This window comes from Pistacia vera, unplaced genomic scaffold (assembly GCF_008641045.1).
Source record: "Pistacia vera cultivar Batoury unplaced genomic scaffold, PisVer_v2 Contig213, whole genome shotgun sequence".
In the NCBI taxonomy this organism is placed as follows: Eukaryota; Viridiplantae; Streptophyta; class Magnoliopsida; order Sapindales; family Anacardiaceae; genus Pistacia; species Pistacia vera.
The window spans coordinates 1,004,201-1,028,639 of NW_022196017.1; the positions used below are offsets into that span (position 1 = coordinate 1,004,201).

Here is a 24,439-nt window from a genome sequence, read left to right on the forward strand (position 1 = left end):
ACCCCCGTCCATATAATATGGATGGGAGTCCATGTAAGTGAACGACCGTCCATATTTGATGGATGATCGTTCACTAGAAAAATATTTATAGAAAAATCAGGCGTTTGGACTGTTAGTGTGAGTCAGGGATACACATAGGCCAGTACACATTTTCGGTGTAAAATAATCGGCATTCGTAGCTTTGTCGTTTTATTTTTTTTATTAATAACTTACAAAATGATTAGTTAAAATAAATTAGATTATATGCACATTTATCAGATGGTGGTTACTCGGTCAAGTAGATAAGCTGACATGGACACCACGTGGCAAGACTTGTAATCATTCAGTTGGTGAAGACGCGCAGCGTGTGGCTTCTTAAACGATGCATGCAATTTTAACAAGCTACCACGTGCTCGCCAGTTCTTTCATGTGAAGCCCTCACACTCACCACTCTCCACCGTTCGATCAAAAATGACGGCTTCGATCAATCATGCGGCAGACCACCGCGTACACGACACTACTTATTTAGATTTACTCCTCGTGGACCTCGTGGGACTCAACTCTATAACGGCCACAATCCCCTACAACCGTTTCCTTTTTATCCCATTACAATCATCCAATAATAATTCCATTACAACGCAAAATTTAATTTATCTTAATTCCTAATAATTATACAAATTAAACTAAGAATTTCACTAAAACTCACAAACATAAACATAGTTTGATATAATTACAAATTACAAGTTTATATTATAATTATCTTAATTCATAAAATCAATTTAATTTCCTATCAAAACAATAATTTGGGGGAATATCAATTTGTGGACACATTTTCTAAAATGAGATCGTGAATGGACACAAGTGCTAAAACTCACTAAAAATGAACAAAATTATATTAGTTATGGTTAAATTTAACAAAAAATGATATAAAAAAGACATAAATGCTACTAATAACTATTAAAATAAAAAAATTCATATTATTATAAAAATTGTAAAAGATTTTAAAATAAAAAAGCTTAGAAAATAATAAAAATAACAAAAGCAATCAATAGTGGCGTTGATCGCTAGCAAAGCCAACACCGCTTGCTAGATAAAGGCCAAGCCAAGGGTGTTGGCATGACCAATGGTTTTGTCATATTCAACTAGACCGATCTAGCCAACTTGAGTTATCATTGATCAGGTTAGACATAGTAATTTAACATTCTTTAACGGTAATTTATCCCTGTTTAGTGGGTTTTATGTTTTAGAACTCGTATCCATTTGTAATTTGTTTTAAAAAATTGTATCTTAGAAAATGATATTCTCCTTAATAATACATAATAAAGTAATAATCTTACACATTAAAAAAAAAAAAAAATTACTTGGAAGTTTTTTCCCCCAAAAAGAAGACTCAAGTATCTATATATAAATGTTTACTGTTTTTAATGTATAAATAAAAAAAAAAAAAGTAGTTATATTTAAAATGGACGCTGATGTGAAACGGCTGCATCAAACTAATCTATACGGATGTAGATAATTATTTTGGAGTCAAAAGGACCAACCCAAAACAAAAGGCGAAACTTCTCTAAATCCAAAATCAACCAATTCTTCCTCCAATAAAACGCCTTTCAACCCTCCGCCAATCACACTCTCCTCATTCTGGACCGCCATAAATCAAAACCACAACCGATATATAGTATCACTTTCTTTCGTTTCGGTTTCTGATTTTGATTTTATCCTAGTATGGCGTCGTGAGCTTCGGTGCGGCGGAGGAGCGATGTGTTCAGTGCGTCTCGCCGGAATCGATCTTCATCGCGCCAATCATCGATGGTGGCGATGACGGCCGAGGTAATGATAATAATAAGTGCATGAACCGATTTCGATGTCGTTGGTCGTATGGACAGTTTGGAACAGAAGAGGACAAAACAGAAACGAGATGAGACGATTTCGCATGAGAATGTGATCGACGAGTGGATGAAAAACTCCCTCTGAGATCGTCAGAACTTACGTGAAGCGCCATTACTTGTCCACGTGTACTCCGATACGGTCATTCGACGAGGTTGAAAACGGAGAAGGCGGTGTCCGAGGACTGGCCGTCGGTGAACAAAAAATGGAGGACGGAACGAGCCCTTTCCGGAGGGCGTGATTTTCGTGAAACAGTTAAAAGATGACAAAGCGGAAAAAGAATCAGATTCGTTGATGGGGAGAGAGTGACTTCAGTCGCGCGTGGGGGATTGTGGTGCAAGCGGAAGGGCAGAGTTGTTTGCCAGCGTGTGTATTTGTTGAAACGATCGGGCCGGCCGTTAGCGGGGTTGGGGTTGTGCTGTACGCACTTTTGTCTGATGAAGGTAAAGAGTGGAGAAACGGCAGGGCCCAGTTGAGTAATTGCTGGCTATTGAATGGTCATTAATTATGTAATAAGGAAGGCTAATTTAGAATTTTGTGGAGAATCCAAGATCCCACAGAAGGATTAAGACTGTAAGATTCATTAAATATCATTTTGTGCAGTTTAATTTTACTTTTTTGACTGAATATCTGTTGATCGTAAGACAAATTATTGAAAAAATAATAATTTATTGATCGGAAAATATATTGATCGATGGAAGAAAAATATTATTAAATATGATTTGATTTTGTTTTCCTTTGTTCATTTCATTTTAGGGATTAACTAGTTTTTTTATTTAAATTTGGAGTTTATTTATTAAGGAAGTTTTAATTGAATTAAGCTTGATTTTCTTATTTTATAATTTCCATGGTGACTTTTTTCTTCTCTTGGCAACATATTTTCTTCTAATCACTTGTTCAAAGGGGCGTTTGTCTAACCTTATGAAAATTTATTCCATATTGTTTGTCTAACCTTATGAAAATTTATTCCATATTATATGGACGGGGGTCCATTTACTACGGACGGGCGTCCCCATTTAAAGGACGCTCGTCCATAAGTAAAATGGAATAAATTTTTTTTATAAAAATTAGGGACGACCGTTCATCCGTTATAGATGACTATCCCTTCATTTTGGACGGGCGCTTGCAAATAAGAGACGTCCGTCCTTAACCAAAATATGAAAATAAAAAAAAAAAAAAAAATTTGGGAACAGCCATCCATAAATTTTGGACGACCGTCCCCTACGTTTGGACGGTCGTCCTTTACGTTAGACGCCCATCCATACTTTTGAAAAAAAAAAAATTCTAAACAAAACTCTTCTTCTTCGTCTTCATTTCCCTTCTCCTCTCTTTTTTTTCGTCTTCATTCCCCATTTCCTCTCTTCTTCTTCGTCCTTGTTTTATTAGATATGCGTGCCAAATCCAAAGACTCCGAAGTCCAGAAAACTACAAAAGCAAAACAGGGAAAACAATTTCTCTTTTAAGGTACATATCTTAAATTTCGAATCAATTTCTCTGTAGTTTTATTGTAATTGAATTATCGCTTGTTAGCATTTACATAATTGTAATTTTAGATCAAAGTTTGGTACTAAAACACCATCAAAGAGCTTTAACGCCATCAAAATGGAAGGGAACAGCGACACTGTACCAATGATTGTAGTTTACGTTACTGTACCTAACAAAGAAGCAGGTATTACTTCCTTATTCTGTTTGGCAGCACGTCATCGTTTTTTAATTTTCTATTCTTCAACGGAATTGAGCTGAATATTTCATTTAAAAATTTGTTCAGGAAAGAAGCTGGCTGAAAGCATAGTGAAAGAGAGGCTTGCATGCAGCATGCAGCATGTGTAAACCGGGCCTAGTTAGTAAATACGGGTACGGCAAAAAAACGGTACGGGAATTTTACGGGTATAATACGGCAAATGGTGAAAAATACGTTTGTAAAAATTCGGTCATAAAATTCGGATACGGAAAAAATAAAATTCGGATAAATAAGGGTTTAATAAGACAAATTGTCAATAATAAGTTTTGAAAAATACGGCAATAGCAATCTTGGTTTTAGCACTTTTCAAAACATCCCCATTTAAATAATCCATTGTGGTCGACTCTACAATTTATTTTCCTTTTAATTTAAAGTATATTTGAACAATAACTAAGATAGTATTTTATCCTTAATTTTATAGCTACGCATACAAAGTTTGGATTCCATTAGTATAGTTGTTTTATTTTCTGAATTTATTGGACAGTACATTCAAAGGTCAAATAATAAAGTGTTATGAAATCTAAAAACATGACAAAGTGCACATGGGTTTACAATTTGCAGTTGGCGTTGGTTGTAAACTGATGGTTTGTTGCTTTTTTCTTCTTCTTTAAGTATCTGCCAATTCCAATCCAAGCCCGACAATATTATTTTTATGAATTCATGTTTCTTTTGTTGTTTTGCCTTTACCTTTTGCTTTATAGATGATCTTTAGTCTTTCATTTTGACCATACAACACAAAACAACAGAACTAAATGAAATATTATGTTAAACAGATACCAAATATAACTCTCACAAGCATTTCATCAAACTGTTTCAACAAATCTATCAATCCACCAACAAACAAATCATCAATCCACCAGCCCCTATTACTACTACTCCAAACCACACAAACACAAACAAATCACCAACATACAAGATTCAAAGAGAGTTAAAAAGAGAAGAGAAGAAGTGTGTAGCTGGGCTTGAAGAGTTGAAGTCTTGGACTTAAAGCTTGGAGAAGAGAGTTAAAATAAAAAGAGAAGAGAAGAAGAGATCAAGACTCAGAGTAAGAGTGAAGAAAAAAGAGTTGAATTGTTGAAGATTTGAAGAAGAGATGAAGACTGTGGAAGAGAGAACCGAGAAAGAGGAGAAGGAGTTTTTTAATTTTAGTCAAACCCCACCAAAACGACGTCGTTTTGCCTTATCATGTAATTATTTTTTTGTCTGCAAAAATTCGGCAAAAATTCGGCAATAATTCGGGTATAATTCGCGAATTTAGGATAGGGTATATAATTCGCGAATTATACGCAGCCTCATAAACTACGTGAATTCGCGTTTAAGGGATTATAGGCTAGCCGTATAATCGCGTATAAAACGCGAATTTACTAACTAGGAACCGGGTACCAGGCACGGAATCAGTCTTTTAATTTATACTTTAAGGCCATTACATTTCTTTGCTGGGATGTAGCCTTGTGAAAGACTTGTTTGGTGGGTAGCTTGGATTAAGAATAGTTAAAGTTTAAGATATATTAAAATTTATTCATATCTAGTTCACTGCCAAGTTGTCTTCTGGAAATAACTCTTAAAATGAGTTCCTTTTCCTTCCCTCCGCTAAACATGGTGTATGAAGATGGTGATCAGAAATTTGCAGCATCTACCGAAATTACACCAGCTCTTTATAAATTCATCTGAGTATTAATAAATAAATGGACTCATCATGTGCGATTTTATGAAAAAGAGTTATCTTTTAACGTATTTTTGGGTAAATAGGTGCAATGTTTAAGCTCCCCTGTTTGCTTCTGTAGTTTTCTGGGCTTTGGAGCCTTTGGATTTGGCACACCTATCTCATAAAACAAAGACGAAGAAGAAGAGAGGAGATGGGGAATGAAGACGAAGAAGAAGAGTTTTGTTTAGAATTTTTTTTTTTAAAGTATGGACGGTAATGGATGCCCGTCCAAACGTAAGGACGCCTGTCCCAAAGTTTTTTTATTTTATTTTCATATTTTGGTTAAGACGGGCGTCCCTTATTTGCGGGCACCCGTCCAAAATGAAGGGACTGTTGGACGGTCGTCACGGTCACAAAATTAACAATAATACCGTAGTTAGCGGTAAGCAGGGTCGAATCACAGAGAGCAAGAACTAATGACCTAATGTATATTTGAGTTAACGAAAGAGAAATTGGCAAAATGATTTATGAAACTAAATAGACTAAATGCAAATAATGAAAGAGTGAAATTAAAACTAATAAAGACTTTATAATAAAAATGTTGCCGTTACGGTTTGGTTCAACACAGACTGACTCACATAATTCTTTCTCCACCCTCTACGATCCCCTAAACCACAAGGCAAGGTAAATCAATGATAGCTTCCCGACACTCAGTATAATCTATCCTGTCTCACCGATCACTCAAGTTCGATTGGTTAAAGACTATCAAGAACACCGATAAACGCTACAAGGCAATACCACTAGTTGATACGCGATTAACAAATACAATTTGTCAACACGTATAATCCAATCAACCAACTTCACAATAAAAGCAACAATAGTAAAAATTAAATTAAACGAACACAACTCAATACAATCGATGGGAAGTAATGAAAAGCATATTCATCATTTAATTATTTCAACCAACGTTTATCATTCAGCAAATTCTATGAAACACTTAAATCATAAAACAACAATATTCATTACAGTTATGCTCAAATCTATTAAAGTATCGAAATCAAACATGAAACGAAACAAATATAATCTGAGCACAATACTACCAAAGTCCTATAAGGGCTCATCCAACTAGTCGAGAGCTGATGAGGAGAGTCGTGGAGTCAATCTCGATCTTGCTATGCCGTAACAGACAACCAGGAACTTAACGCTCATGGTGGTGATGACGAGGTTGAAACGGTGGAAACGAAGCTGACCATGGGGAGGGGAGGTAATCGACAGCGATATGATGCGAAGAAGGGGTGAAAACGACCAACGAACAGCCCGGAATACAAACAGCGCACCGCCGGAAAACGTTAATTTTCCGATGGGTCTTCCGGAAACAGTGGTGGAAATGGGATCCGAAGGTACCGATGGAAAGCTCTGGTGATGGTGAGTTTAGATCAGGTCCTCGGGAGGTGAGGAGTCACCCAAAATGAGTAGGATCTGGGCTGGAAGATGAAGAGGCGCGGCGGCGATTGGCGAATTCCGACGGTTTTTGCGATGGATGAAGCTTGGAATGCTAGATTCTACCGTGGGGAATGAAGATCAAGTCTGGGGAGCTGAAACGTTGCCGGAAAAAGGCGAAATCTGGCCTAGAATGCGAAGCGTCACGGTGGTGGAAGATGAAACGTCGCGACAACTCTTCACTTCCCACGGTGGCGTTGACGGCTGATGAAGAGATAGGTGGTGGGGAAGATGAATCGTCGCCGGAGGGAGACGAAGGGTAGCCGGAGCTCGCCGGAAAACTGGTGAACAGCATCCACGTTACGGACTTTTCGTCTTCTTTTATAGACAAAATGCAAAATATCACTTTGTCCCTACACAATTGAAATGTGACAAAATCAGCTATAAATATGACAGTTTACTCCCCAAAAGCATAAATGAGACAAAATCACCCCTAATCCCTAAACCACAACTTAATATCAACTCATATCATTTCCCAAATCATTCCAAACATGTTAATTCATAAGAAAATATAGAAGTGATTTTCGTGAATAAATTCATAAATTCTTTAATTTTCTCAATATACTTCAATTTAATCACACTTGGGTATTTTATCAGCAAAATAGAGTCCTTTCAACTCAACAGGGAGACCGTCATAACGGATGAACGGCCGTCCCTAATTTTTATAAAAAAAATTAATCTATTTTATTTATGGACGGGCGTCCTTTAAATGGGGACGCGTCTCGTAGTAAAGGACCCGTCCATTATATATGGATGGGAGTCCATGTAAGTGAAGACCGTCCATATTTGATGGATGATCGTTCACTAGAAAAATATTTATAGAAAATCAGGCGTTTGGACTGTTATGTGATGGTCAGGGATACACATAGGCCAGTACACATTTTCGGTGTAAAATAATCGGCATTCGTAGCTTTGTCGTTTTATTTTTTTTATTAATAACTTACAAATGATTAGTTAAATAAATTAGATTATAGCACATTTATCAGATGTGGGTACTCGGTCAAGTAGATAATGTACATGGACACCACGTGGCAAGACTTGTAATCATTCAGTTGGTGAAGACGCGCAGCGTGTGTCTTCTTAAACGATGCACGCAATTTTAACAAGCTACCACGTGCTCGCCAGTTTTTCATGTGAAGCCCTCACACTCACCACTCTCCACCGTTCGATCAAAAATGCGGCTTCGATCAATCATGCAGAGACCACCGCGTACACGACACTACTATTTAGATTTACTTCTCGTGGACCTCGTGGGACTCAACTCTATAACGGCCACAATCCCCTACAACCGTTTCCTTTTTATCCCATTACAATCATCCATATAATTCCATTACAACGCAAAATTTAATTTATCTTAATTCCTAATATTATACAATAAACTAAGAATTTCACTAAAAATCCACAAACATAAACATAGTTTGATATAATTACAAATTACAAGTTTATATTATAATTATTTAATTCATAAAATCAATTAATTTCTACAAACAATAATTTGGGGGAATATCATTTGTGGACAACATTTTCAAAATGAGATCGTGAATGGACACAAGTGCTAAAACTCACTAAAAATGAACAAATTATATGTTATGGTTATTTAACAAAAAATGATATAAAAAAGACATAAATGCTACTAATAACTATTAAAATAAAAAATTCATATTATTATAAAAATTGTAAAAGATTTAAATAAAAAAGCTTAGAAAATAAAAAAAATAACAAAAGCAATCAATAGTGGCGTTGATCGTAGCAAAGCCAACACCGCTTGCTAGATAAAGGCCAAGCCAAGGGTGTTGGCATGACCAATGGTTTTGTCATATTCAACTAGACCGATCTAGCAACTTGAGTTACATTGATCAGGTTAGACATAGTAATTTAACATTCTTTAACGGTAATTTATCCCTGTTTAGTGGGTTTTATGTTTTAGAACTCGTATCCATTTGTAATTTGTTTTAAAAAATTGTATCTTAGAAAGATATTCTCCTTAATAATACATAATAAAGTAATAATCTTACACATTAAAAAAAAAAAAAATTACTTGGAAGTTTTTTCCCCAAAAAGAAGACCAAGTATCTATATATAAATGTTTACTGTTTTTAATGTATAAATAAAAAAAAGTAGTATTATATTTAAAATGGACGCTGATGTGAAAAGGCTGCATCAAACTCAATTCATACGGATGTAGATAATTATTTCGGAGTCAAAAGTGACCAAACCCAAAACAAAAGGCGAAACTTCTCTAAATATCAAAATCAAACCAATTCTTCCTCCAATAAAACGCCTTTCAACTCTCCGCCAATCACACTCTCCTCATTCTGGAACGCCATAAATCAAAACACACACCGATATATAATAGCATCACTTTTTCGTTTCGGTTTCTGATTGATTTTCATCCTAGTATGGCGGTCGGTGAGCCTTCGGTGCGGCGGAGGAGCGATGTGTTCAGTGCGTCTCGCCGGAATCGATCTTCATCGCGTCAATCATCGGGTGGCGATGATCGGCCGAGGTAATGATAATATAAGTGCATGAACCGATTTCGATGTCGTTGGCTCGTATGGACAGTTTGGAAAAGAAGAGGACAAAACAGAAACGAGATGAGACGATTTCGCATGAGAATTGATCGACGAGTGGATGAAAAACTCCGTCTCTGAGATCGTCAAGAACTTACGTGAAGCGCCATTACGTCCACGTACTCCGATAACGGTCATTCGACGAGGTTGAAAAAGGAGAAGCGGTGTCCGAGGACTGGCCGTCGGTGAAATCAAAAGGGAGGACGGAACGACGCCCTTTCCGGAGGGCGTGATTTTCGTGAAACCGTTAAAAGATGACAAAGCGGAAAAAGAATCAGATTCGTTGATGGGGAGAGAGTGACTTCAGTCGCGCGTGGGGGATTGTGGTGCAAGCGGAAGGGCAGAGTTGTTGCCAGGTGTTATGTTGAAAACGAGTCGGGCCGGGCCGTTAGGGGGTTGGGGTGTGCGTACGCACTTTTGTCTGATGAAGGTAAAGAGTTTGAGAGAAACGGCAGAGGCCCAGTTGAGTAATTGTGGCATTGAATGGTCATTAATTAATTGTAAAGGAAGGACTAATTTTAGAATTTTGTGGAGAATCCAAAGATCCCACAGAAGGATTAAGACTGTACAGATTCATCATATATATCATTTTTGTTCAGTTTAATTTTTACTTTTTGACTGAATATCTAGTTTGATCGTAAGACAATATTGAAAAAATAATAATTTATTGAATCGGGAAGAAAAATATTATTAAATTATGATTTGATTTTGTTTCCTTTGTTCATTTCATTTTAGGGATTTAACTAGTTTTTTATTTTAAATTTGGAGTTAATTTATTTATAAGAAGTTTTAATTGATTAAGCTTTTTTTCTAATGTTATAATTTCCATGGTGACTTTTTTCCTCTCTTGGCAACATATTTTCTTCTAATTACTTGTTCAAAGGGGCGTTTGTCTAACCGTATGAAAATAAGTTTATTTGAGTTTATAAACATTTGAAATTTAAGTAATTATATATTTGGTTAAAGTATTTATAATTGACATTTAAGCTTATAAACATTTGAAATTTAAGTAATTATGTATTTGATTAAATTATTTATAAGTGATTGATAAGTAATTGATGCGTTTGGTAAAATGTGGTTTATAAGTACATTTTATTATTAAAATGACTAAAAAGGATACTATAATAACATGACTTTGAAATATAAAAATAAGAGTATACTGTAAAATTTTAAAATTAAATAGAGATAATGTGGTAATCTACTTTGTCAAACAAACTTATAAGCACGAGTGTTTATAAGGAAAAAAAAAAATTGCTTATAAGTCCAGTTTATAAACCCAAAAAAGTTATGAAGAAATAACTTAATTTTAGAACTTATAAACTAGTTTGACTGACTTATAAGCTTATACAAACACCGTCTAATAGGACTAAGATTGGGCTAGTCCTATTAGACGGTGTAGAAATTTTCCTGCTGCACACATAAGTGAGTTATTTAAATAATTTAATATATATATATTGTCAGATTAGAAAAAGAAGATGTGGGCGATGGAAAATGTGGAAGAGAGGAGAAGAGGAGAAGAGATAAGACAAAGAGAGAGAGAGAGGAGATGTGGGCCATGGAAAAAAGTAGAGAATGGAGACGTGGATCAGAGACAAGATAACGTCATTTAATTTAAAAAAAATTTACACCCTCAAAACGACATTTATAAAAAAACAGAAGGAGTATGTTTTAAGTTATTCATAGTAGGTGTGTTAAAAAAAAAAAAAAACCAAAAAATCGAATCAATCCGAAACTGAACCGGAAAATTGGTTTTTTTCGATTAACCCCAAGCCCAAGTTATTCTAAAGATCAACGGTTTAATAATTCTTATATTTTACGGTTTTTATATCTATGACAAATACAAAGAACAGATAAGTAGAAATAAAAGAAGTTCATCAAAAGTAACTCTGTAAGATTAAGAGATGTGACCGAAATAACATAAAATAATTAAAAATGATAAAATCTTAAATAATGTAAAATAAATTGATGTATAAATTGCGTTTTTATTTTAATAAAAAAAAATCGTTTATAACATTGCTACATGAATTCGTCAATTCGTTTATCTCCTTGCTAATTTTTTTTTTTTTTTCGTTGTTTGAGAGTATTTCAGATTAGTTTGCGCACATCTCCACTAATCTTAAAACTATCGTAAGTTTAAATGATAACGATGGTAAGCATTCGAACTTAGAAGAGTGCCCCTCTTTATTTTTTCCTTAGCAATTGCATCGTGTGTTCCATCCACTTTTACACTTTATATTTTATATATAAATATTGTCCTTCGAAAATTAGTTAGTTTGATAATTTAATTCCAATACTAATACAAAAACTTTTAATTTAAATTTTTGGATAATTTCATATTATGTTGAATATATGTATATTCACCATGAGCAGGTCTTTCAATTTTCAATACTCTGATCTCATGACCTAATTGTCTCTCAAATCTTCTTCTGTTAGATAACACCATGCGCATCTTAGCATCCCGACTATCTACTGTAATTTCTTTCCCTCAATCTGCTTCACTTCTTATTATCTTCCAATTCTTCATTTTAATTTCTTTTTTTTGTCAAATTTTGTGCAGCATCTGTGTAGAAGAAGATCCGGGCATGTTCAATCCCGTAACTTCTCATCCCGCAATGTGAAAGGTTTATTTTTGTGTTTTTCTGGGTAATAATTCGATTCGCTAATGCTCTGTTTGGTTGCAAAGAAATTAAAATTTTTCCTTTTTAACTTGATTGACTTGTAGATGAGATCTTTATTAAGCATAGAAGGGTTCGGTGGTTTGTCAATTCTGTGACTGCAACTTATCTTGTATATCTTTTTGGTCTTCCTTTCATGGGTATGAGAATTGATTTTCGACTAGCTTATGTTATAGAAAGTTTCTGCCTTTGAAGGGTTCTTAACTTAATCTTATGATTTCCTAAAATTAGGAGATAATTTGAAGATGCGACACGCTATGTTACTTTTGGAATCCAATTTTCCCTTTGTTAAAGCTGTGGGAGCTCATAAAGTAGCCCGTTTTGCAACAGATGGTAAAAGTTTTGTTCTTTCTTCTTTAATGACATTATTGTTAAGATTGGAGATTGTTTATGGACTGCATCTGATATTGTAATTTTGTTTTGCTATTGGTCACAGATGAAAGGAGGATGAACATAGTGGAGATTGGTGGTGCGCAGGAGCTTGTATATATGTTGGGGGATGCTGAAGACTATTATACACGGATAGAAGCACTGAAGGCTCTTGCTGCCCTTTCTGGCTCAGGTTAGTTATGTTTGCATTCAGATGCTCTTATGAGTTAATCTATGGATATAAAAGAGAATATGATAACATTTACTGATATGTTGTATCTGTCAAACAATAGTTGAGAGGCAAACTTGTGTAGGGTAAGTGAACCATGAGTAATCACCCACAAGAAGCTATACTTTGCCCTGAAGTGGGCAAATTGAATGTAGAGATCCATAAGACTTTTGTGTTTGAAATGTGGAGTGGAGTAAGTGATGCCTATTATTGCAAATATTTGTTTTCCCATTGTCCTGTTACACAGATGAAGCAGCTGGAGCTTTATACCGTGCTGGAGCAATATCAGTTATAAAATCCACTCCACGATCCTCTGATGGGGCAATATTATTTTTGGGGTCCACTCCAGAATCCTTTGAGGCTGAAATCGAGAAATACAAGTCAAGCCTATTGAAGAGATTCCAAGATCTGAGATATGATATACCATCCTGAGATTGTGTGATGTTAAAACTAGCTTGTTCAACTTTAAACGTGAGAGACTGTTTTGTGAGAGCAATCTCCAAATTTGGAAGAGATACGTGTTTTACCAGGGAAAATTATAAGACTTTATATTTGATGTCTATTATAACTTGAGTACTAAAAACAATAATATATGAAATATGATATCTATAACAAAAATATAAGACTCTACTCTTTCTGCCTTTCGATTGTGTCGTGATTTTCTTAAGCTGATCTCTTTGAATCTTCATGAGATTTAGTATTCTTTTCCCAGGTTTTCAACACATCCAAAGCAGCTTCAGTCAAGTCACCACCTTCATCCTCCTTGATTGCGCTTTGAAGATCCATCCCAATCAAAAGAAATATTCTGTTTTCCTCGTGATCAAGTTTATATGTTTCAACCTTCTCGGGATTCATCTCTGTACCCACCTGCAACAAACAATATCACATTATAATTTTCCATCAAAGAGTTAAAAATATGGATTCATATATATATATATATATATAATTAAAAAGTATATTTACATGCCTTAACCAGCTTAAATTGTTGTTCGTTGAGGACGTAACTCTTCATTCTTTTAAAATTGCAGATCCGTGCGTTATCAAGATCTTCCAGTTCTTTTACCAGTCTCTTTAAATCTCCACGAAGTTCAGTAATCTTCCCCATAGCTTTTTCTTTTTCTTCTTTCAGTTCCCAAATACGATTATATCCTTCCCTTTGCTACTGCTTTCAACGAGAGAGATCTACTCAACAAAAGAATCTAAATCCGCAATTTATAGCATAAGTTACTGCTTTCAAGATCAACTTAACAAAAGAATCCAAATCCGAAATTTATAAAGAAATCAATTTTGGGTAGGATTCTTATTTTCGTGTGATATAATAAAACAAACTTCCTTATGTAAAATAATAATAATAATTCAAAAAAAATCTTATATTTTAAGATTTTAATATTTATGATAAATACAAAGAAGAGATGTGATTGAAATAACATAAAATAATAAAATCTATTTATGTAAAATATATTGATGTACAGTATAAATTTTGTTTTTATTTTACTAGGTAATTAAGTTAAAGGAAAACAATTTTTGGTAGGATTCTGATTTTCTAGATAAGTTTAAGGAAATTAATTTTTAATAGGATTCTTATTTTGGTATATATATTTCAATTTCCATGATTATATCTTTTTCTTGTTACTGCCTTCAACGAGATTATTTCTCTTAAAGAAAACCCTTGCTACTGCTTTCAAGTTTCAACGAGATTAACGAATCCAAATCCGAATTTTACCAGGCATCATTAAAAAGGTTTAGGGAGACATTATTGACAATAAAATTATTTGGACCTATGAACTTTATTAAATGATTAACGTGTAAAAACAGCAGCAAGCACTTCATGCATGACGTGCCATCTGAAGACGTCTTTGGTGACCTGTCTTTTCTTCAGGGAGACATCTGAAGAAAAAGTCAAATCTCTACTGAGAAGGAGCTATATCAGTTTGGAACTCAAGATATATCAGTTAGGAACTCTATGATTGATGGCTACTTTAGATTTGGTCATTTTATAGAGGGAATATATCAGTTTTGTCGAATGCAATCGCCGGGTATAAGACCTGAAGATTACACATTATGTATTCTACTTGATGTGTGTAGTAATAGGGATTTGGGGCAGATTCATGGTTATATCGTAAGGAACATTGGGAATGGTGACTCGTTCTTGGATACTGCAACAATTGATATGTACTTGACTTGTGTCAACTTCGTTTTTTGACTGCTTGTGGGAATGGTGAAGACGAGAGTTTTGGTATGTAGGTTCATTGTGATGTATGGCAAGTGCAAAATGATTGAAGCTGCAGAAGAAATTTTTCATCTGATACAAGAAAAAGAGATTGAAGTATGGAATTCCATGATATCAGCTTATACTAATAATGGCTATGCTTATGATGCTTTGGAAGTTTATAAACCCATGATATCAGCTCCATAGACAAACAACTCTGCAGAAAGTTTTAATAGAATTTGTTTTGGAAGATAAAAAACAAAGACTTAATTGTTCACAAATTGGAGAAAAGTCTCTTTCCAAATCCAAACAACCAAAGTTAATTGCAGGACATCAATTCAAAACGCAACAATCTCTACTCTACCTGACTTTGATACACTATCCACACGCAACAGTTTCAAGCACCACTGCCATGCTCACCACCCTCCAAATCTTCATTATCTCTTCCAACATCACCAGCAGGATTCGACGACTCAGCAAAGTCACCATGATCAGCATGCATGCCACCAGACCCTTCCTCAGCTCTCTGTTGATCAGCAGGCGGCACTTCGCTCATCCACTTCCCCCACAATTCTTTCGCCGCTTTTCTGATTCGTGTTTTCTGATGATGCATATAACCTTTCATTTCACTACCGAGCTGAAGATTTCAGAAAAAATAAAATTTATAAAAAGATGGGTTAATGCAGCAATTCAGACATTGGGTAATATATTTTGTAACTAAAGAAAATATAATCTACTTACCACAAGGTATTCCCGCTTCTCCTCAGTCATCTTGATTCCTTTTAGGGCTTTAATTTTTGCATTCATGGTTGTCAATACACGCTGAGCATCTTTTTCGATTCTATCGTGATCTTCGCCAATTGCTCTTAGTCCTCGAATGAGCTTTACATCTCCACCTTCAAGTTGGTTCTGGTTAACCGACAATGATCTGTTCTGTTCATCCAAATCTTCATACGGAATTAGATCTCTTCCAACATCACCAACAGGATTTGACGACTCACCATGACCAGCATGCATGCAACCAGCCTCTTCTTGCTGAGACGGCTGACTGTGGTCAAAACCTCTCTGTTGATCAGCAGGCGGCACTTCGCTCATCCACTTCCGCCATAATTCTTTCGCCGCGTTTCTGATTCTTGTTTTCCGATGATGTATATAGTATTTCTTTTCACTACCGAGCTGAAGATTTCAGAAAAATTAAATTTTGCAAAACGATGGGTTAATACAGCAATTTAGACATGGGGATATGCAAATGTTAAAGATCAAAACAACGGCACCAGATCACAACCAATATATTTTGTAACTAAAGAAAATATTATAATCCGTCATCAAGAATCAAGAAGAATCTACTTATCAGCATGTATTCCCGCTTTTCCTCAGTCATCTCGATTCCCTTTAGGGCTTCCAATGCTCTCAATACACGCTGAGAATCATCGTTGGTTCTGGCGTGGTCTTCGCGAGTTTCTCTTAGACTTCGAAGGAGCTCCACATCTCCCCCTTCAGGTTGGTTGTTGTTAACCGGCAGTGATGAGTTCTGTTCATCCATATCTTCTAAGGCAAGTAAAACAAAAGAAGATTCTTATAAATTTCAAGAAAACCAGCAAGATTCTTAAAAACTCTGTAGTCTGTTCTTAGTTCTTAAAGCTGCCTAACGGTTTATGGGTTCTTAAAGCTGCCTAACGGTTTATGGGCGGGAGAAACTTGAACCATATAATATAGCCTTGCGTCTTCACAAAAATGATACCACGTCGTTTTATTTCTTACCCAAAAGCGCTATTTTTTTTTTTTTTTTCGATAATTTGCTGACTTTAATCTCCCTTACTTGCAATGTTAATATTGATTTGTTAATGAGTTAGTGAATTAATTTTATTCTGTTTTTTAGGTTTGAGTATTATGCATGGGGGCTGCACCAAATTGCTAAAGCCGTTAGCTTCCTGAATAATGATTGTAAACTTGTAAGTGATATGAGTAAAATTTGCGGGAATATTTATAAATCTAGTTTAATTCTTCTTTTTCAATCTCTTCATGATCTGCAATCTCAGTTTTTTATTACTCTTTGGGATCTACAGGTTCATGGTAACGTGTGCCTGACCAGTGTTGTTGTTGCACAAACTTTGGATTGGAAGCTGCTTGCTTTTGATGTTTTGTCAGAGTTTGAAGGGAATCATGAAGCTGCCACTGGAGCAATGCCGGTAATCTTTGTATTTGGTTTGAAAAACAACCTGCAATTGCATTTTTTGTTTTCATAAAACCTCTGAAATGACGTGCATTATTACTAAAAACTCAAGCAGCATATATAATTTGATAATTCGATGGACTCCTTTAAGAGGGCAAATCTATTGTCAACGGATCATCAGAAAATAACAGATAAAGAGTTATAGTTTGTTGTAACTCAACTCTTCTTCCTGCCAACCATTTTAACATATATGATCAGTTATGCCTGTTGAAATTTCGGGTGAAATGTTTACTTAATTATATGTGAATATTATTTTAATCAACAATAGTTTTCTTTCTGTACTTTTGATAAATCAACTGTAATTTTGTTATTATACTGACTGATATACTTGGTAAGTGAGTCTGTTTTGTCACAAAATTTGATTTCTTTGTTCCTCTTTCCCTCAGCAATATGCATGGCTTGTTGGAGCGCAGTACAAATCTATGGAGTTGGCAAAGTCTGACTGGGCTGCAATCAGAAAATCTCCCCCATGGGCCGTCGATTCTTGGGGCTTGGATGAGTCTCAGTTTACTTCTTTTGCTGTTAGAATAGACTCTGTATATCAATTATAGATTATTTTGCACTTGTATAAATATTGACATCACTTCTTTTACTCTGATAGGCTGTCTCTCTGGTATGAGGTTGAGCAAAACAGAGGAGCTGCGTAACACTGCTTCAATTCCAAAGGTTTGCCTTTTATTGTTGGGTATTACTATATGACTACTGATTTTCTGCTCCTGGGTTCTGTTTCAGTAATTGCTTCTTTTATGCATAATTGAAATGGTTGGCATTTCTAAGTGTGCATGCCAGTGAACCTTCATGAGCATTTCTTTTTTATCTGTGCTTGCATTTTTGTTGGTTGTTATTTTCATTTGCATCTGCCTATTTTCTTGTCTCACAGTCTCTGCTTCCAGATTATCAGCGGCTTTTGAGTTCCATCCCTTCTCGCAGGTTGAATTCATCCAAGCTTATTGAGAACAGTGGTTAGCATTCTTTTGACTTTGAGTTATTTTAGTTTATTTCTTTGATAAAAAAGGAACAAGGAGAGAGTATAAAATATTGATTGTGTGTTTGATTTACTAGTTTGGTTTTGTTTTGTTTATGTTAAAATTAAACTAAACTAAACTGAACCTAAACAGTAGAGTACAGACAATACACTTGTGACAACTCTTCATGCCCTGCGCGCTCTCTTCTTAAAATTCAAATCAATCAGATCTGCCCTCTCACTCTCTCTTTTAAACCCTAAACTCACTTTCCCCCGCTTCCTTCCTTTTCATTCTTATCTTCAACCTAACTTTTCCTACCAAACCTTTTTCCACAACAGCTTGATTCTTCTTCAAGCTTTTCTTTTCTCTTCTCTTGCATTTATGCCACAGAAATCATGAAAAATCTTTGATAACCAAAGAAGTTAGCGATCAACTTCAGTCTGATGGAGAAGAGATGTGCCTATTACTTTGGATTTGGATGGTTCCCAAGTCGAAAGAGCTGTAAGGAATGCTTCATCAGTTGTGGCAGATGATACCCCGATCTCAATTCCAAAGTTTGCATTGCAAATAGTTCATGCTGTGAAGGATCTGCTTTTTTCACGATATCACCATCCAAAGGCTGTTAGGTGGCCACGTCACTTAGTGGAATCCAGATTTGGGCGAGAAAGGGATGAAAAGTTGGCCACGTCACTTAACATTCTGACCCATGAACCCGCATGGGTTTGAACCGGTTTGGTTTGTTTGGATTATTAATTAACTNCGACTACTGATTTTCTGTTCCTGGGTTCTGTTTCATTTTCCCCCTCTTAATCCATTAAAGTAATTGTTTCTTTTATGTATAATTGAAATGGTTGGTATTTCTAAGTGTGCATGCCAGTGACTCTTCATGAACATTTCTTTTGTATCTGTGCTTTCATTTTTGTTTGTTGTTATTTTCATTTCTTTGAAAATTCATTTTCATTTGCATCTGCCTATTTTCTTGTCTCACAGTCTCTGCTTCCAGATTATCAGCGGCTTTTGAGTTCCATGCCTTCTCGCAGGTTGAATTCATCCAAGCTTATTGAGAACAGTGGTTAGCATTCTTTTGACTTTGAGTTATTTTAGTTTATTTCTTTGTTACTGTTGATAAAAAAGGAGGCTAGTCACTTTCTTGAGTTATATCATAATTTTCTTTTCTCCGTTTTCCTTTTCTATGTGTTATTAAATTTGACAAATTTTGGATGCACAGAATATTTTCAAAATAAGTTGGTGGACACCATACATTTTATGGAAATTCTGAATTTAAAAGACAGCGTTGAAAAGGATACCTTCTTCCGCAAACTTCCAAATTTAGCTGAGCAACTCCCTAGGCAAATCGTGCTGAAAAAGGTGTTGCTTTTGATATTCTTATAGTGTATGCTTACTTAATATATAATGAATGCCTTTTGATGCCAATTTATGCTTTTATCTTCTGGTTTGTACAGTTGCTTCCTTTATTAGCTTCTGCCCTTGAATTTGGTTCAGCTGCTGCCCCTGCATTGACTGCACTGCTGAAAATGAGCTCTTGGCTTTCTACTGAAGAATTCAGTGTCAAGGTAATAAACCTTCTGTACTTTTACAGTGTCATATTTTTTTACGTTTGTTTTGGTCATTTTGTTTTCCATTCAATCTCAGAGTAACCATGTGCATGTTACTGTAATTGTTTCATCACTTCTGTTATGACTGTGGGAAGTTGCTTTATGTAATTTGCAGGTACTGCCAACAATTGTGAAACTATATTCCTCCAATGACCGAGCTGTTCGAGTGGGTCTGTTGCAACATGTTGATCAATATGGAGAATCATTATCTGCACAAATTGTTGATGAGCAAGTATGCAGCCGAACATAAAATGATTTTTTTTTTTTTTTTTTTTTTGTTGTGATTATTACAAATTCTAGTTTATATTATTGTTTGGATGGAAGTCCTGACAATAAATTTTTACCTTCATTTTGATATGCTTCTGACTAGGTGTACCCCCATGTTGCTACGGGTTTTTCTGACACATCAGCTTTTCTTCGTGAGTTGACTCTTAAATCCATGCTTGTTCTGGCTCCGAAGGTATGTTTATAGGATAGACATGAACCATCTTCTTCTTACATTCCACTATGAGCTGTCGATTGGATCTTTCTATCTTGTGACTGTTCCTCTTTAGGTTTATTGATAACATTTTTGTAGTTAGTTATGCGGAGACCTTTTTTAATGTTGTCTTATATGTTTCATCGCAGCTCTCTCAACGCACTATGTCAGGGTCTTTGTTGAAATATCTTTCAAAGCTACAGGTGCATGGTTTGTTTGCCAATAGAACTAAATTCTATAAATTGCTAACAATATAAATCAGATGCCCTTTTCTAGTGCTGAGAGTTACTGTTGTTGGTTCTTGAATCCTTTTTCTGATTTAGGATTCCTTTTCTTGACATAAAATAAATTGATGTCCTGTAGTTTATGGTGTTAATATTTGTTAATTTTTACAGGTTGATGAAGAACCAGCAATCCGGACAAATACCACCATATTACTTGGGAATATTGCAAGCTACCTAAACGAAGGGGTAATTATGAGCAAGTTGCTTATCTTTTACTTTGATATTTTTGTAGACAATGGTCAATCTCTGGTTTTATGGTTTTCTTTTGTTGATGAGATAATCATTAATCCAGTTGTCATTATGTGGTCTTTGTAACTATATTTGTCTTGTTCAAAATTATCATCTGATGTGTTTGAATGTACAATGTAGACAAGGAAGAGAGTTTTGATTAATGCTTTCACAGTACGTGCACTGCGGGATACGTTCTCTCCTGCCCGAGGAGCTGGTATCAAAATTTAATATATTTTCTGTCGTATTGAATTTCTAGCTATTTGTTTATAAGTTTTGGTTAGTTTCTTTAAAGTTCATACCATATTTTTCAGAGTGTTGAACAACTATACCATTTTCCTTTGTATTCATTGTTGCTCTAGGTGTCTGCTTACTCTTTTAGCTCCCACAGTTGTGTAATATACTAACCAATTTAAAATTTTTATGTGGCAGGAGTTATGGCTTTATGTGCCACCAGTGCTTATTATGACATCAATGAGGTTGCAACTAGGATTCTTCCAAATGTGGTTGTACTTACAATTGATCCTGACAGGTTAAATTTCTTTGGAAGATGTATCTATATATCCAAGTTTTTTGACTTATTGTACTTGTACGTGAACAAGGTGCTCCTTTTATTTTAAACAGTGATGTCAGATCAAAGGCATTTCAAGCAGTTGACCAGTTTTTGCAGATTGTGAAGCAACACCACGAGAAGGTGGGGTCCTCAATTTCTTCTTGCTTTTTATTTATTTATTTTTTTTAAAAATAAACAAGTGTCATATGTTTACAGCATGTAAATGTAGACTTAAAAAGATTATTTTTTGCATTTCAAGCACTGAAGTATCATAATGATTCATTATGTCTTTTTGCTCCTTAGTCACTACTTCTCTTGTATTTCTTGTTCATATGGCTTCCCTAGTTAAGCAGTAAGTTGTATAAGTAATCTGGGTACAACCTCTCTATGGTCTTTAATGGAAACTTTCCTGTCTTACCATTTCATACCTGTATGGTACTTCAGCATAACCCCAAGATCTAAGCCATCTGCGGTATCCAGCATTTCTTTTTGAAAAATAGATTTCAATTGGGACAAAGTGAAGTAGTTGCTGTGATGCCGTTTTAGTAATCTTTGTCTTAAATTGAAGAATCCATGCCAAGTTGAAACTTAGTTTGTAATAGCTAAAGCCTAAAAGCTCATGTAAGAAAGTATGAAGATATTATTGTGGTTAATGTTTGATTATCTCATTACTTGTGTCATTTTGTTATATTGATTTTTACTCTGTGTTTGATGTAGACAAATTCTGGTGATACCCCTGGAGCTTCAGGTATTGGAATCTCATCGATGCCAGGAAATGCCAGTTTACTTGGGTAAGTGATTTGAAAGTATTTATTCTATGAAAGTGTGGCTCATTTTGAACTCAAAAGTGTGCCATTTGGCCTCCTTCTGTCATGCTGAGTCACAGGCAATTGGTTGTGCATTTTGCTTTGTTATGATTGTTCATCTGTTCCCCTTATGCTTATTTTGAATTGTGGCTTTGTTTAGCAACCCCCCACCTCCCCCTCCCCCCCTCTTCTTTTTAAACAACCTGGTTCTGTGTTATATTTTCATTGCATTGGAAATGTAGGCACTAGTATTAAATAAACCAAACCATTGGCTTTATTAAATCCTAGTTGGAAAGGGGTGCCTGGGATTTGAATGGACTCATTTTGTTTACTCAATAAAAACTAAAGAACTGAAAAAGAAAAGAAAAATTAAATTATATGGAAAGTTGCACGAACAATTTGTTTGTTCAGATGATGCTGCGTCTTTCAAAACAAGAGTGCATTGATGGAATGCAGTGTGACACCTAAAGGTGTTCTTATCTGTCACTTATTTGTCCCTGTTTCAATGTTTTGTAATTTCCGGTATAGATACCTTGCAAGTACCTTGATTCTTGTATCGAATTGTTACATATGTTGTCAATTTGCCAATGAAATTGATTCTTTATTAGCAACTTTCCCGAAATGTGGCATTGACGCATTTATAAATGTCATGTAGATGGGCCATGAGCTCCTTAACGCTTAAAGGTAAACCTTCCGACCAAGCACCAGTTGCTTCTGCAAATTCTGGTACACCTCTAACATCAACGACATCCAATGCCAGCTCAGGTATGTATTTCGATTACTTATTATTACTTCTAAATGTGTCAATTTTTATGACAAAATTCATTTTTTATGCATTCTTATTCATCTTGCATCATATCCTTGGCAATTTGGACAGTTAAGCATTTACCTGACTAAAATCACTTAAGTCTATTAAATATGCTTAAATTGGTTAATAGGGCCATGTCTTGGATGATAAGTGAAGAGGAAAAGCCTGGTGTCACATCATCCTCTTATTAGAGAGTGGGATTTATGTGAGCTTTACTTTGGTCATTATTGGCCTATGTGGGACTTGCCAACCTTGTGGTGAACACGACACTTTATGAACCATTTACTGATGATAATATTAAGTCTTCATGGTTTCATCATTGTTAATGTGGAGCATGATGGCTGTCATTATGCATGTTGTGTACAAAGTTGTGACAACATGTATGTATGTAAGCATGAAGGATTCCGCATTATCCTATTGTCTGTATGCACATGTGCACACATATGTGTGTATGCTTGCACTTTTGTTGTGATGCAGTTGCTTTATGCTTCCACTGGATCATTACCTTCCATCATAGTTTGTGTGGATGCATTCTCTGCTTTTGATGTCTAATGTCAGTTTCTGGAAACTTTTAGCAATGGAAACTACAAGTACAACATCAATCCATCATGTAAGCTCAGGCACGGACTTTGCCGATCAGCCTGCACCTGTTTCCCCTACTTCAACAGATGGGTGGGGAGAAATTGAAAATGGAATTCATGAAGAGCATGATAGTGACAAAGATGGTTGGGATGATATTGAACCTCTTGAAGAGCCTAAGCCAACTGCTGCTCTTGCCAACATTCAAGCAGCTCAAAAGCGGCCAGTCTCACAACCTGTTTCACAGTCAAAACCAGCAGGTATAATCTGTTATATTATAGCTTGTAATATACTGGACAAGTTTATTCACTAATTATCATTTTCAGTAACTTCATTTCTTCTTGTTTGATTACATTTGCGGGAACACTTTCCTAAAAGGATTTCTGTTTTTATTTTCTATTTTCCCCAGCTACAAGTTTGCGACCAAAAAGTACAGTTAAGGCAGCAAAAGATGAAGATGATGATTTGTGGGGTGCCATAGCTGCACCTGCTCCGAAAACATCATCAAAACGTTTGAATGTGAAATCAGCAGCAACAGTTGATGATGATGACCCTTGGGCTGCGATTGCTGCTCCTCCACCGACTACAAGGGCCAAGCCTTTAGCAGCAGGTAGGGGCAGAGGAGCTAAACCGGCTGCTCCAAAACTGGGTGCACAAAGAATAAATAGGACATCCTCAACTGGGATGTAAATTTTATATAGCAAAAACATGACAAAAAGGAAGAAAAAAGGTAATGTTTTGTAAATTTTAGTCCATTTTGGTGACTGGATATGTGAATGAATCCAGGTGACAGTGAGTATGTGTTATATTAGTTGATTCATAATATCATTCTTTTTCTATAAATATTATGTTTGTGCTAGAGACTTAAACGGTTAAACCTAGCTTCACTTCACCAACGAAATTAATAGTGTTTGTAAACATACATACAGTACTTGGGATGTAATGTGTTGAAATTTGTTTTGTAGAATAGCAATCAAAATTTTCTGCTTATTCCATTGCGCATTTGATTTATCATTTTCTAAGCAGCTGTTACAATCAAAGTTTTCTCAATGTCTTAGTAATTATTTTTCCTGGCCATTGTGTCTAGG

The 24,439-nt window shown here is 35.4% G+C and overlaps 2 protein-coding genes and 1 long non-coding RNA gene across 4 annotated transcripts; all 3 read left to right on the top strand.

Annotated features, from left to right (window-relative positions):
• The first annotated feature begins 2,984 nt into the window (after window positions 1-2,984).
• Window positions 2,985-3,718, top strand: LOC116129670. Its single transcript, XR_004127943.1, has 3 exons — window positions 2,985-3,327; window positions 3,417-3,532; window positions 3,632-3,718. It is a non-coding gene; the product is annotated as an uncharacterized LOC116129670 (long non-coding RNA).
• Window positions 3,719-11,699: 7,981 nt separating this feature from the next.
• Window positions 11,700-13,248, top strand: LOC116129669. 2 transcript variants are annotated; one of them, XM_031415390.1, is made up of 6 exons: window positions 11,700-11,790; window positions 11,877-11,940; window positions 12,042-12,134; window positions 12,226-12,327; window positions 12,431-12,556; window positions 12,840-13,248. In XM_031415390.1, exons 1-6 carry the CDS (start codon window positions 11,761-11,763, stop codon window positions 13,022-13,024), a joined length of 600 nt encoding a protein of 199 aa, XP_031271250.1. In that variant the 5' UTR covers window positions 11,700-11,760; the 3' UTR covers window positions 13,025-13,248. The 2 variants fall into 2 exon arrangements, with proteins under 2 accessions (XP_031271250.1, XP_031271251.1); XM_031415391.1 differs by having other exon boundaries at window positions 12,657-12,959.
• A 3,736-nt stretch (window positions 13,249-16,984) lies between these two features.
• Window positions 16,985-24,194, top strand: LOC116129711 (probable inactive serine/threonine-protein kinase scy1). The gene is made up of 17 exons (XM_031415429.1): window positions 16,985-16,990; window positions 17,421-17,523; window positions 17,636-17,700; window positions 18,990-19,071; window positions 19,228-19,367; window positions 19,463-19,573; window positions 19,731-19,847; window positions 19,986-20,075; window positions 20,243-20,296; window positions 20,489-20,563; window positions 20,747-20,822; window positions 21,038-21,137; window positions 21,230-21,299; window positions 21,876-21,949; window positions 22,620-22,729; window positions 23,348-23,611; window positions 23,761-24,194. The coding sequence occupies exons 1-17, from the start codon at window positions 16,985-16,987 to the stop codon at window positions 24,039-24,041; spliced, it is 1,818 nt and encodes a 605-aa protein (XP_031271289.1). The 3' UTR covers window positions 24,042-24,194.
• The last annotated feature ends 245 nt before the right edge of the window (window positions 24,195-24,439 follow it).